At 38.7% G+C, this 14,436-nt stretch overlaps 1 protein-coding gene and 1 non-coding gene across 2 annotated transcripts; one reads left to right on the top strand and one right to left on the bottom strand.

The window, feature by feature from the left end:
* Positions 1–1,577: 1,577 nt before the first annotated feature.
* trnac-gca lies at positions 1,578–1,649 on the bottom strand. Its single transcript has one exon. It is a non-coding gene; the product is annotated as a tRNA-Cys (tRNA).
* An 89-nt stretch (positions 1,650–1,738) lies between these two features.
* On the top strand, positions 1,739–13,924 carry LOC120523909 (proteasome maturation protein). The gene is made up of 6 exons (XM_039745612.1): positions 1,739–1,859; positions 5,758–5,858; positions 7,312–7,372; positions 12,033–12,134; positions 12,691–12,784; positions 13,803–13,924. Exons 1-6 carry the CDS (start codon positions 1,857–1,859, stop codon positions 13,868–13,870), a joined length of 429 nt encoding a protein of 142 aa, XP_039601546.1. The 5' UTR covers positions 1,739–1,856; the 3' UTR covers positions 13,871–13,924.
* The last annotated feature ends 512 nt before the right edge of the window (positions 13,925–14,436 follow it).

Here is a 14,436-nt window from a genome sequence, read left to right as displayed (position 1 = left end):
AGTAGCTGCGAATATGCACGTAATTTTAGATTCGTAAAACACGGGTCAGATATTCAGTTCAGAATATTAGTTGGCATCGCTTTCAGCTTTCCGTGTCAAAGTGTCTACAAGTGCAACTCACCGTATCTCACAATGGCTCATTCACCTTATGATCGTCTTCTCTGATACATCATACAAATCTGCAATCTGTCCTACTTTTAAACTGCATAAAAGGGGGTATTCTATTGACACAGCTAGAATGTCAAAGGATGGGCATCCAGGGCAAGGGGCCTCATGTAGAAACGGTGTGTATACACAAAAGTTTGCATGCGTCTGTTTCCACGCTCGTGTCGAGATGTATAAAAACTAAACTTGGCGTAAAGCCACGCACATTTTCACAGCAGCCTCACACCGTGCGTACGCACGTTTCTGCTAGGTTTTCTAAACAGGGGGCACTCAGTGTCAAAGCAGTGCTACTGCTTCTGTGTGTTTGGGGTCCCTTTCTTTTCTGGATTTGCCTCTATGATGTGGGCTTTATCAACTTTGATTTTTGTAAAACTGAGCAGAAATGTGCATACACACGGTGTGAAGCTGCCGTGAAAATGTGTGTAGCTTTACGGCACGTTTAGTTTTCATATATCTCGAAGTGAGTGTGGAAACAGGTGTACACAACATTTTTGTGCGTACGCACCATTTATACATGAGGCCCCTAGCCCATTGCACCAATTCTTTGATGTTTTCAAAAGCAGCGATGTCGATATCAGAGTCTAAACGGGCCAACAACATTGGAATTTCTTCTGATAAATCTTTTTTTCTCTCTGAAATAGATAACAACTTCAGCAGAATTAATTTCATTGGCAGTAGTAAGAATTTTTCTAATTAGTTAATTAGCTATCGCATTTACTACCATCTCCCCACTGACATATTGAAGTAGACATGAGTAATCTACAAAAGACGATTCACCAGTCAAAACAACCCGCCCTGTCAACTTTGATGAGCTGAAGTGACAGTTTTACTTCAAGCTGTATTTCATTATGCTTTTGGAGGAATATTATGGGCAAAATGAAATAAATAAATAAACAACAAAAACATATTTCATGACACGTTTATTTGTCTATGCTCTCATTTCATGCAACATTTATTTATTTGCGCATTTATTTATTTAATTACTTTAATTATTTAGTTTCTTTTTTGTAAGCAATGAGTAATATAACTAAGTTACTTTTAATAGTAAAGTTCCTCAGCACTGCTTATAAGGACACTTTTACGGGTTGTCTGTCCTTTCTGTTATAATCGACACAAAAAGCATAAGCCACGCAGAGCTGAAGACAAACGTTAAGTGTAAGCTACACCAGGCTGTACTACCTGTATATACTATACATTTTATTTGCATTTTTTAAAGAAAAAAGCTATTGTCATGTATGCCCATTCTTTAAATAAAATGAATATTGTTAAGGGTCATGAAAATAGGCCTTCCACTGTGTGGGATGATAGAGTGTATTAAAATTGTCATTTAGATATTATAAAACGATAAGCACGTTATTTCGTTCAAAACCAATAAACCTAATTTAAAATAAATAAAAAAAAAAATCTTACTGAGGGGGCACCCGGATTTGAACCGGGGACCTCTTGATCTGCAGTCAAATGCTCTACCACTGAGCTATACCCCCTTCACATTATACTAACGCCATCTTGTAACTATTTGATTCTTTTCTTCTGCGCTGCTGTGTTTGTGGCGGAATTGCGTCATGTGTGACGTACCTGGAAGCGGAAGTTGTTCTGGCTCGTTTAGAGGCGGCAGGAGAAGATAGCGGCTAAAGGATTCAGTTCCCTACTAGCTACGTTTACAAAACCACGCAGAATAGACATTAGGCGCAATGGTAAGTTTACATTAATTGGAATACATCATGTAAGTGTTTATTTAGAATTAGGCCAGGCATAGTGAACGTAGTAGCGTTTCTTCTTTAAAAATTCAATCCGAAGTGCTGTAACTGCACGATCTGAAAGTCAGTATTGCTTTTGATTAGTCACTGTGGATTGGCCTAGTGCTCCTCTCTAGTGCTACTTTCACTTTCGTATTAGATAATGTCAGTGTTTTGTTTTGAACAAATTGGCAATAATAAAAAATGAAGCTCTAAAGCAAAGGAGGGATGATGGCGATATTTAAAGACGTACTTTAAGTAGAAATTGTCAGCCGCAGCCGAAGCAAATTGTTTTGTCCTTTTATGTTCCTGTCGAACACAAATATTACCAACATTAGATAAGAGCCTAACGGAATAATCTGCTTTAATGAACGACACATGCAGTAGCGTTTTTGTGATTTATTTAGCGGCGAAGGCTGTAAATGTACCTTTTAAGTTTAATTGCATTATGAAGCATGTAATATATAAACTAATCATATAACTTATGTATAGACCAAAAAGCAAATAAAATCCATTAATATAACTTAAATACAGCCGCCGCCCCCCCAAAAAAAGTTATCCATTCAGTGTTTACATAATTTTTTTCTTTTTTAAATTTTTGTTCTAAAATTTAATTTCCTTTACAGAAGATCCTAAACGTATTCAGCGATATTCTTTGCTGTTATATTCTTATATTCAGTTGCATCGTGTTCAGATAGCGTTTTACTGAGTTGAGTCATAAGGAGTGTTTTTTTTTGTGAAATGTAATTTCTTTTAGCCATCACAGTGGTGAATCTATACATATTTTGACATTGTTTCTATACCTGGTGGTATCCTGGAATACATCAATCCAGCCATTTTCAGGACCCTCTCAAACCCCTGGGCCAGGTGGAAGTCCATTTTCAAGGCGCTCTCATTCAAGCAGGAGTGGTGCTACCAAAGCTTTGTGTGGGGGACCATGGAATACGGCACATAGTAGACAGACAGATGTTAGCAGCATGCACTGATACAGCGCGTTGCCTCACTCACCATACAACGAGCACGTACGTGAAATGTTCTTCCTGTGATGTGTTTACGGTACGGTGATTACTTCATAGATAAGTGACTTGTAATTAAGTGTTGCGTACATATTCTGTCCTGATAATCCAGTTAAATGCACATTAGGTTTCTATCTTGGGTGGGCTGCCAGACCACTGCAGGACACCTCCACCCGGCTAATTTAGAGTTGCCAGTTAGCCTTACTTTACACTTGTTTGGCATTTGGTAAAGCCATTTGGACACTGGGGGAAATTGCAAACTCTGTTCAGACAGTGGCCAGGCTGGGATTCAAACTAACGACAGTGGAGGTAAGACGCCGTGCTATGTGGCTAAGGTTAACAGATGTATACTTAAATGTGATGGGCCAAATCAAAGGTCTGTACATCTTGTAAGTGCCGTATGAAATATCTGATATATACTCAGCAAAAAAAGAAACGTCCTCTGACTGCTTGAAGTACTGCAGTGCATCTCCTCCTCATCTACTAGTCCAGATTTGTCAGTTCTTGCTGTGAGATGTTACCCCACTCTTCCACCAAGGCACCTGCAAGTTCCAGGACATTTCTGGGGGGAATGGCCCTAGCCCTCACCCAAGATCCAACAGGTCCCAGACGTGCTCAATTCCTTCGACGATAAACACGAATCCGTCCATCACCCCAGGTGAGACAAAACTGTGACTCATCAGTGAAGAGCACTTTTTGCCACTCCTGTCTGGTCCAGCGAAGGTGGGTTTGTGCCCATTGGCAGCGTTGTTGCTGATGTCTGGTAAGGACCTGCCTTACAACAGGCCTACAAGCCCTCAGTCCAGCCTCTCTCAGCCTATTGTGGACAGTCTGAGCACTGATGGAGGGATTGTGTGTTCCTGGTGTGACTCGGGCAGTTGTTGTGGCCATCCTGTACCTGTCACGCAGGTGAGATATTCGGACGTACCGATCCTGTGCAGGTGTTGTTACACGTGGTCTTCCACTGCGAGGATGATCAGCTGTCCTTCCTGTCTCCCTGTAGCGCTGTCTTAGGCGTCTTCACAGTGCGGACATGGCAATTTATTGCCCTAGCCACATCAGCAGTCCTCATGCCTCCCTGCAGCATGCCTAATGCACGTTCACGCAGATGAGCAGGGACCCTGGGCATCTTTCTTTGGGTGTTTTTCACAGTCGGTAGACAAGTCTCTTTAGTGTCCTGCGTTTTTAGAACTGTGACCTTAAATGCCTACTTTCTGTAAGCTGTTAAGGTCTTAACGACCATTCCACAGGTGCATGTTAATTAATTGATTATGGTTAATTGAACATGCATGGAAAACATTGTTTAAACCCTTTACAATGAAGATCTGTAAAGTTATTTGGATTTTTAAAACATTATTGTTGAAATACACAGTCCTGAAAAAGGGACGTTTCTTTTTTTGCTAAGTATATTTCCTCCAAGTTACTGAGCTTTAACTTTAGCACTGTGTTTGCTCGGTTTATTTGTTCAAATCAGTAAATGTCTGCCTGAGTGATTGTGTGGACTGCGCTGCATTGGCTTCTTTTGCAGGGGGTACTCCTGCTGTGTGCTTTTTGTACCCAGACACAATGCAAAAATGGAGGCATGCAATCCTAGGATTACTGAGACAGCTGCAAATCTCTGTGCACGTGTGGGTTTGGCTTCATTTCAGGTTGTCAGCATCCCATTTCTGTTCCTTTTTTAAGTCTTATATGTTTTGATTCCACTTGAGGTATGAAGTAACTACAAAATTAATGCACACAAGTTTATCAGACATTTGACTTCCTATTGCTTTTGTTTGCTGTATTTTCCTTTTTACTGTTGAGGTGGTTTTCTTGTAGCAAATGTAATATAATATATAGTCTGAAGATCTTCTGTTTAGTTTTTTGTGTTACTGCAATATGATGAAAGTTTGACACTGGGTCACTAATGCTGACGTCCTATTTCAAAACCTTGCGAGAGATCTTCAGGAAAGTGGCAGGGAGGGGGGAACTGGTTACAAATTCACCATGACCATTAAAGTCATGTATGGACTGTGTCAGCTGCAGCCTTTGCAAAATTATGTTATGATAAAGAAGTGCCTAATTTAAAAGCCGAGATTGTTTGGGACTCTCCAGGAAAAGTGGTTTAGTGCTGGACTGAGGAGGCCATTGGAAACGGGAGTATTATTTTGATTCTGTAATTTGGGGCTTGTTTAGGCTGGCGGCAGATTTAATGACTACAGTTTCTAGCCCTGCTCTCCTTGAGGATGTTAGACTACACAACCGGGTAACGCAAGGCACGAGAAATTCTACAACTCCTTACAGACTTCCCAGGACAGCTTCCCGTTTCTAAAGTACCACTTATGTGCTGCATGTCGACATCCAACAACGTGCCGCCTGACAGTGCCAGGACTTGTACAAAACCTTTCCAGGTATGGCAATTTCAGCTGCAGTCCCAACCCTTTTAGTTTCACTTTTCAGTTCTGTTGTGTTACAACATACACGGGACATAAAGAAGATGAGCCTGTCTTCTGTTTGTGCGGTTTAGAAACACCAGCTTTCTTCTGATTTTTTCGCACATTCACAAGGCTGGCAGTGTGAATAGACTTGTCTGGCGGAGTCACTTGATGTCAAACTACAGGACTAAGATTGCGCAAGTCAACTTTGAGACTGAAAGTCACTGAAGAAGTTGTGTAGTTTGACGGGACTTTAATTTGGACGTGCGTGCACTGCTTAGAATTGGATTCATTAAAAACAAATATATGGACAGCTTTACCTACTAGAACATTTTTCCAATTACCATTTTATCTTTCTTTCTTTGGAATGGATATTAATTATCATAGCATAGAGTTTCTTACCTTGTATTTTTCCCTTTGTTATAGAATACCAGAGGACTTCGATCTCAGCTTAAGGACAGCATCCCAATAGCAGATATTGCCCCCCAAGTTGGAGCTTATGGTGTTCATGATACACTACGAAAGGGGTAAGGTAAACCTCACATAATTATTTTAAGGTATTTTCACTTTATTAAGTAGGGGAAAAGGGCAGCACGGTGGCGCAGTGGTAGTGCTGCTGCCGCGCAGTTAGGAGACCAGGGTTCACTTCCCATGTCTGCCTTGTGTGGAGTTTGCATGTTCTCTCCGTGTCTGCGTGGGTTTCCTCCTAACCCTAATCCACAGTTCAAAGACATGCAGGTTAGGTGCATTGGCGATGCTTGGTGTGTGTGCGCCCTGCCCGGGGTTTATCTCCTGCCTTGCGCCCTGTGTTGGCTGGGATTGGTTCCATCAGACCTCCGTGACCCTGTAGTTCGGATATAGGGGGTTGGATAATGGATGGATAAGTGGGGGAAAATTTTATTTAACATTTGTTATCTTTATCTTGGTATCTGCACAAACTAATGTGTTAATTAAAGTGACATATTAATTATATTCTTGAATTTTATAATTCTCTATCTCAAGTGCCTACAATTTAAATAACCTTGAGACTAATGTGGCATATCCTTAAACATAGTTATTACTCTTTTAGTACAAAAACCATAAATGTGATGTAGATTGCAAAATGTAAAATGATGCTGTTACAAGTTTCAGTTTTTTTTTGTTTGTTTCTGCAGTTGCCATTTTGCACAAGTTGCTTTGCACTTGTTGAACTTTTTCTGTTTTTGTCAGAGAAGGGATTTCATCAATGGGAAGAAAGGGCTTCTTTGGCTTTCATAAAAGTGCAGTCATTAAATAAATTAATCTCTGTTTTGTATAGGTACTCACACTAAGTAACTGACAAGGATATGTATGAAACATTATAACACACAATTTTACATCTGCCACTGGCAATAATGCAGTCACACGTTGTTATAAACAAACTAAAGATAACTTCATCTACAAGGACTGCTGTTAGACTTGAGCATTTAGTGCAGCTGCACACAGATCCTAGGCACTGGGTTCCGGTATTGTGTGAATTTGGCGTGTTCTCTGCTTGTCTGCGTTGGGTTTCTGCTCTTATTCCATTTACTCCCCCAACCCCTTTCAAAAGTTTTATCAGTGACTCTAAATTCAAGTGTGCACCTGCACTTGCTCACGCTGGGCTAATTCAGAGTCGCTACCTTCTGTGACCTGCTTGTCTCTGGGATATGATCATTATCTGGAGTAAGAGGAGGAGAAGAAACACACAAACAAAGGACTGGGCTGGGATTGGAGCCCAGTGCTCTGATAATGTGTGTCTTAGGGGTGCGAAGCATTCTGCCATTGACTATAATGTTACTGTTTTTGCCTTAACAAAGCACAAATTATCTGCATGTCAGAAGGCCACACAAAATTATATATTTGTTTCCTGAGACGGCTGAGGCTGCTTCAAAGTTGTTGCAAAGTGTATCCATAAAATAATGTTTAAAATGTATAAAGTGTAGTTTGATTTCTAATTATTTTTTACCTGTTCTGCTGCAGATTTACCAGTGTGAAACATGAACTTCTGCCAAGTCATCCTTTGGAGCTTTCTGAAAAAAATGTAAGTATACAGAAGTTGCTAGTCAAGCATTGAAGCATTAACATTTAGTTACGTTAGTGTAGTTTTTCAAATTTCTCTGCTTCTGAATTTAAGCAATACGGAACTTTTCAGTTTTTAGTTGATTTTCTTTTTTTTCTTTTTGCAGGTTTGTCTTTTGTATTTTTTTTATTAGCAAGTGTTCCAGTCACTAAAAAGACTGTATTTTATATGCTTTATGCAGAGTAACTGTGGTCATAATTTCAATCAGATTGTTTTCTGTGATTTTAAAATATATACACTGGGCTTATTTTGAATATTTTTGCTGTCCATACTTCCCATGTAGAGCTTCAGAACACTACACACATATAAAATATAATTAAATATAACATGAACCCTCTTGGTATTCTGGTTTCCTCCCACAGTCCAAAGACATGCAGGTTAGGTGCACTGGCGATTCTAAATTGTCCCTAGTGTGTACTTGGTGTGTGTGTGTGTGTGCGCGTGTGCCCTGCGATGGGCTGGCGCTCTGCCCAGGGTTGTTTCCTGCCTTGCACCCTGTGTTGGCTGGGATTGGCTCCAGCAGACCCCCATGACCCTGTAGTTCGGATATAGCAGGTTGGATAATGGATGGATAGATAAACCCTCTTTAATCAAAACAAAAATGACTATGCAGGTCACAGATATGCCTTGTGGTATGTACTTAGGAATCTATACTAATAAAAGGCAAAGCCCTCACTCACTCACTCACTCACTGACTCATCACTAATTCTCCAACTTCCCATGTGGGTGGAAGGCTGAAATTTGGCAGGTTCATTCCTTACAGCTTCCTTACAAAAGTTGGGCAGGTTTTATATCGAAATTCTACGCGTAATGGTCATAACTGGAAGCAGTTTTCTCCATTTACTGTAATGGAGATGAGCTTCAACGCCGTGGGCGGAGTTTGTGTGACATCATCACGCCTCCCACGTAATCACGCAGTACATAGAAAACCAGGAAGACCTCAAAAAGCGCTGAAGAAAACATGCATTATATAATTGAGAAGGCAGCGAAACAATAAGAAGCGAGCGAGTGACATATACAAACATATTCATGAGTTCTGCTACTTCGGAAACAAAGCACAATGTAAACCTACACTTTAAATTAAGTTCATAGACAGGCTGCCGCTGGCATTTGTAATTTAGTGCCTGCCCATATAAGGCCGTCCGTCAGCGGCAATCCAATAGCAAACTGCCACGGGTAAATATTCACGGGTTAAGGACTGTGCTTATGGAGAGGAAGATGAGATGGTCAGGGTGGTGTTTGACACAAACTCAGCGAAACTGCGAGAGAAAGTTTTAAGTGCCAGGACTAAGGTAACATTAAATACAGCCATGGACATAGCACGACATGGCACCAGCACAGCTGGGAACCTTCGATGCATGTACACCAAGCGGCTCACGTGAACTGGCGCGTGCACAGATAAAAGCAACAGTTCCAAAGAGCTGAACAAAACCGAATTACACAATTGAAAAGGCAGCAAAAATATGAAGCGTCTGATAAGCATATTCATAAATGCAGCTACTGTGGAAACAAAGCACACGGTGGAAAAAGTCAATGTCCCGCTAAAGGAAGACAGTGTAAAAAACCCGTGCATGCAGTGTGTCAGGTCTCAGATAAAGAAGAAGACGAGCTGTTTATTGATGCAGTAAGAAACGAATCGATGAATGAAACCTGTCATCTTTACAACGATTGACAAACACGGAATGTAACTTGAACACAACACATCCTACAAATACGAACCTGATTGAAAGAAATAATGATAATCAAATCCTTGATGACAGCAACACTCAGTAACACTCACAAAACAAATACTGTATATTGACAGTCATGTTACGTTATTTTTAAAATGTTCCCTTTTCTTTTCTACCTTTTTAACACACTACTTCTCGCTGCGATACGCGGGTATATATATATGTATATATATATATATTCCGATCTACATACTCGAATAATGGATACTTTATTCGCCATCAATGATTGTTTTGGTAAAGCCATACTCAGTGTATTCATTAGATGAGCGGTAAAAAGTAAGAGCGAGGGAGGATGACTCATTGAGGCATGCAGGCTGTAGTCTTGCGTCAACTCTATCTGAATTGCGCGATCACATTTGAAAAATATATCTTTTCAAGTTCTATTTAGTCCATATGTGTCAAACTCAAGGGCCGCGGGCCACATCCGGCCCGGCGTGTAATTATCATTTTATATACTGTATTATTGTTATTAATGGCCCCGGTATATGAAGCGCTGGTAACACAATAAACTACAGATCCCATAATGCAGCGCTTCAGCTGCCTTGCCGAACACTTACCGCGTTAATCAAGTCTACCTTATGATGCTGCAAGTTATTGCGAAGCTAGAGTTATTGCGCACTGAGTTTGCACGGCGCTTTGGTGACTTTGAAGAACAAAAAAAGTCCGTCTACATGCGGCTCGAACCTTGTGCATGTTTGGTAGCACATATCTGTGTGAGAAGCTCTTCTCAGTGATAAAGACTAACAAAACAGCACACAGGAGTCGCCTCACTGATGAGCACCTGCAATCCATCCTGAGAATCTCCACAACACAGAACCTCACACCAAACAGAAACGAACTTGTGGCCAAAAAAAGATGCCAGGCGTCCAGCTCTAAAATGACATATGAGCAAAGACAACTGAATGATTTGATTTGTTATTGCACGTAAGAGCGGAGTCAACCGTTTTAACAAACAGCGTATTGCACTGATAATGAAATAGCTGTGTGTGTATATATGTAGATATGTATGTATATGTATATATATGTTTATATATGTGTGTGTGTGTGTATGTATATATATATATGTATGTGTATGTATGTATGTATGTATGTGTGTGTATATATGTGTGTGTATGTATGTAGATATATATATATGTTTGTGTGTGTGTGTGTAAATATATATATATATATATATATATATATATATGACAACAACACTCATCACTCACAACAGTGACAAAACAATTACATTGACAATCAGGTTACGTTATTTTCAAAATGTTTCCTTTTCTTTTCATTGCTTCTTTAACACACTACTTCTCCGCTGCGAAGCGCGAGTATTTTGCTAGTATAAATATAAATTGAAAATTTGCAAAAATTATATTAATTGATGCATGTGCAGAATATGTGAGTCATAAAGTTCTTCGACACAGTTAAAATGGTTTGTATAACACGATGATGTTAAAGTATTATTTTAGGTTACATCAGATTGTGCACAAATTTAGAAATGCAAGGTTAGTGTGGTGATTCAAATGTGTGCCTACATGTGGAATCCAACAAAGTGATCTCACCGAACAAAAATAAAACCAGTGCAGCCATGAAGAAAATTTTGTGAATGGTTTGGAATGTTTTGTATTCCCATTTAAACTGCTCCTAAAAAATGTTCTTCATCTCCATCACAATATTTCATCAGCCTAGTTACACAAATGGCACACACCAAAAGGGAAGGCTACAGAAACATCTCTGAAGACTGACAGTGACAGAAGTGGGGTCATGTGATATGGCAGTGACTCCAAACAGCACATGAAACAAATAAAAAGGACAGTTGTCATTTTTAGAATGGCCAAGTCAGTCTTCACACCAATCACAAAACAGCTAATCAAAAGTGGTCAAAAGATGTCCACATTTGTTTCAAGTTGTTGCAGAGGAGCCACTGGTTTCTAAATCAAACTGTTCACATGTGTTTTCTGTTCACATGTGTGTTCTAATATCAGATTTGAGAATCTAAATGTTTAAATATAGATGGGATAGTATACAATTTTTTGTGTGCTATTTGATTAATCCAAATGTCTTTATCAGTTAATGTAACTTTGCATAAGATTGCAATTTAATAGCTATTCACGCAGAAATCCAGAAAATTCTAGAGTGTTCAGACATGTTTTATAACAACTATTGGTTGTCTTCAAGGACGCCAGGGGCACCCGTAGAGCCAGGTTCATACCTCACACACTACAGTACAAGCCAAATAGTTGTAGTAGAAAGTAACCATGGAAAAATATTGTTCTGAAAAAAAAAAATTGCTGTTAAGTTGGGTAATAGGATGGACACAAAGATTATGGATGACAAATTGGAATAGAAATCAAGGGAAGGTTATGGGAGACTGCGGTAGTAAAACCACAACTGTAATCCAATGTGCAGTTCTGGTCACCACGCTACAAAGCAGCACTTGAATCAAACAAACTCAGTCATGTAGCTGAAAGGGAAACTTCAACAACTTTCAAAAATGATCTTGAGGAGAAAATGGGAGAGTTCAGCAGTAATGTAACCAAATGAGCTTAATGGACTAAATGGTCTCCTCTTGTTTGTATGACATTTATGTTATTTGCCTGCCACCAAAACACTTTCTCTCCACTGTAATACATGGCAGTGCATTGGGCTCCTTTGCTGGACTTTGACTACTTGACTCAACAGAAATGTTGTGGAAAGGCCAGAGGAGGAGGAGATTTATCATCCAAAGAAGATGAGGGATATAAAGTGGGCTTGTGAGGAGGAAGGGGCAGTTATGAAAAAATACCTGCTAGCTGGAGGAAGCAGCTCTTGATACTAATATTACTCAGTAAATTGGTTCACAATGTTACATATTCTTTTTATTTTGGGTAAAATAGTTCATACATGCTTGCTTTTCTTTTCAGTTCCAAGCTAATCATGATAAAATGAACTTCTGTACCTTGAGAAATATTCAGGGATTGCATGCTCCACTAAAACTTCAAATGGAATTCAGGGCAGCAAAACAGGTACGTCAAGCTTTTGTAAATAATCTGATTTAAGAACAATTGTGTCCAATACAGTAATACTATTAAATTTATATTGGATATATTGTGTTCATACTGGAAATATAAATGATGCTATGTTTTTGTTTTTTCTTTTCAAAGTAGCTGGTTTTATTTCCAATTCTTTGTTTGTTTGCTAATTGTTGCTTTTTGATTTATCTTTGTCTTGTTTTTATCTTACTAATGTTATTTAATTTTATTGTAAGGTGACCTTGAGTGCTAAGAAAGGCACCTATTAAATAAAATGTATTATAATTATGCATTTCTCCTCTTGATTAATGCCATTCTTATATTTAAAGAAAAGTAATGTTCTAAAAATGTAAGTACTTGCTTATAAAGAAATAAGCACTTATCAGATGTCCGAATCATTTAATTGAAATGAGTCAAATTTTATTGTAACAGTAGAGCCCACAGTAATGTGTTTTCCTGTTTGTGTATTTATTTACTGAAATAAGAAATACATTTAACATTGCTTATTAAACTGATGATGTGAACACTAGTACGTTTTAAATATTTGCAGATACAACGCCTTCCATTTCTTCCAAGCTCAAATATCGCACTCGACACTCTCAGGGGAACAGATGAATGCATTGGCTTTGAGGACATTTTGAATGGTAAGACTGAAGACATTCCATGTGTGTCTGTACAATTCTGTCATTATATTGTTTTTGTCGTGATGGTGGTCTCTCCGTATCATTTGCTGTTGGTGCCACTACTGATTAATGGGTTTATTATTTAAAGGTAATTTCTCTTTATTTGCATGATAAATTTTTATTTTAATTATAAAAGAGATTGGTTTATTAAAGAAAGGCAAGTTAATAACTCTTTGAATTTATAGTTGAATTTCTTGTACTCTGCTGTAAAGGAATGGGTCTATAACAGAGTGCCCAACTCTGAGGCTGCTGCAGTGGCTGCTGGTTTTCATTCTAACCATTTTCATATAATTGGTGACCAGTTTTTGCTGCTAATTGACTCACTTTGCCTTCATTTTATTTAACTTTCTTAATAAGACTCCGCCTGCTAAGTTTCTTTTTTTGTCCTTAATTAGCAGTCAAACAATATTGAAATGCAAAACGAGCCAAACACATGGTCACCATGTAGAACTTGAAAAGAAACACAGGTGATGGTCTCGGTAATGTTGGTCTGCTCAGGTCCACAAAAAAAATGTGGATGGTATTGTTTGACACAATCAACATTTTGGAAATGTTTGCAGTGGCAGAATGAGGACGGTAACAAGCCATGGAATTAAATAACAAGAATTGGCTTCTAATTAAAGAACTGGCCAGAACGAAAAATGGGTTGGCGTTTGAGACTTAGCTGGTCATCTGTTGGCTCACTTCACATCTCATTTCTGTTTGGCAGCCTTTTAAGTTTAAAAAAAAATAAATAAAATAATTGGAGGACCAGGTTTAAAAAAACAAGGCTATTAAAATAAAAGGAAAAATAAAGTCATTTAGCAGCAGAAATTAGTCACTGATTAAGAAGATGGTAGAAACGAAAGCCTGCAGCCACTGCAGCCCTCCTGAACAGGAGTTTGACACCCCACAAATAAAAAATAAGGATAATTAACAATTATGAATGTATGACAGTTTATCAAATCTGAAATATGAAAACCTTATGATTTATTTTCAGATCCATCACAAACGGAGATTATGGGTGAACCGCACATGATGATGGAATACAAGCTTGGATTGATATAAAATCAGTGTTTTGGACCATCGGGATATAGAATAAATTTGATATAAAAAGTCTGACATGCTTTGTTTGGCTGTTTTTCAGAGTCCTCCATTGTTAGTACTTTTTATGTTTTTTGTTGTTTTGTACTGAACTGTAAAGTTCTCTTGGGATGAATTGGCAGTTTTACTCATTTATACAGATAAAGGCCTGAAGAAGCTGAACGCAGTAAAGCCAGTGAATTGGCTCAGCTTTCACTTGTCGGGACTGAACAGGCCATAAGTAAAAATGCACCGCACTTCCCTTGGCATCTGCTCTGTTACCTAAAACAATCAAGTTTTGCTATGCATTTTGTGGTGAAATGTACATTAAAAATAAAAAGGGGGTTAGCCATCCAAAAGAATAATTTTATTTTTATATAAACACCTGCTGTGTTTGCTTTTCAGATTTTCTTTTTTCCCTTAAGATGTGACTGAACCATTCAAAAGCTTCTGGGCTGGCCATAGCAGTCCATTGCAGGGCACATTCAGGACTTCATTCCAGTCAGGTAGACTTTATTTGACGTGTGTTTCTTTACAGAACTTATTACAAA

Source organism: Polypterus senegalus, chromosome 2, assembly GCF_016835505.1.
Source record: "Polypterus senegalus isolate Bchr_013 chromosome 2, ASM1683550v1, whole genome shotgun sequence".
NCBI classification, from domain to species: domain Eukaryota; kingdom Metazoa; phylum Chordata; class Cladistia; order Polypteriformes; family Polypteridae; genus Polypterus; species Polypterus senegalus.
Note: the sequence above shows the minus strand (reverse complement) of the source record. Positions and strands in the feature narration are given on the sequence as shown.

Bases quoted from the DNA above. Each gene is read 5' to 3' on its own strand.
- LOC120523909 (XM_039745612.1), top strand. The intron at 5,859-7,311 runs GTAAGGTAAACC...GTTCTGCTGCAG, and splicing joins CATGATACACTACGAAAGGG to ATTTACCAGTGTGAAACATG. The intron at 12,785-13,802 runs GTAAGACTGAAG...ATTTATTTTCAG, and splicing joins CTTTGAGGACATTTTGAATG to ATCCATCACAAACGGAGATT.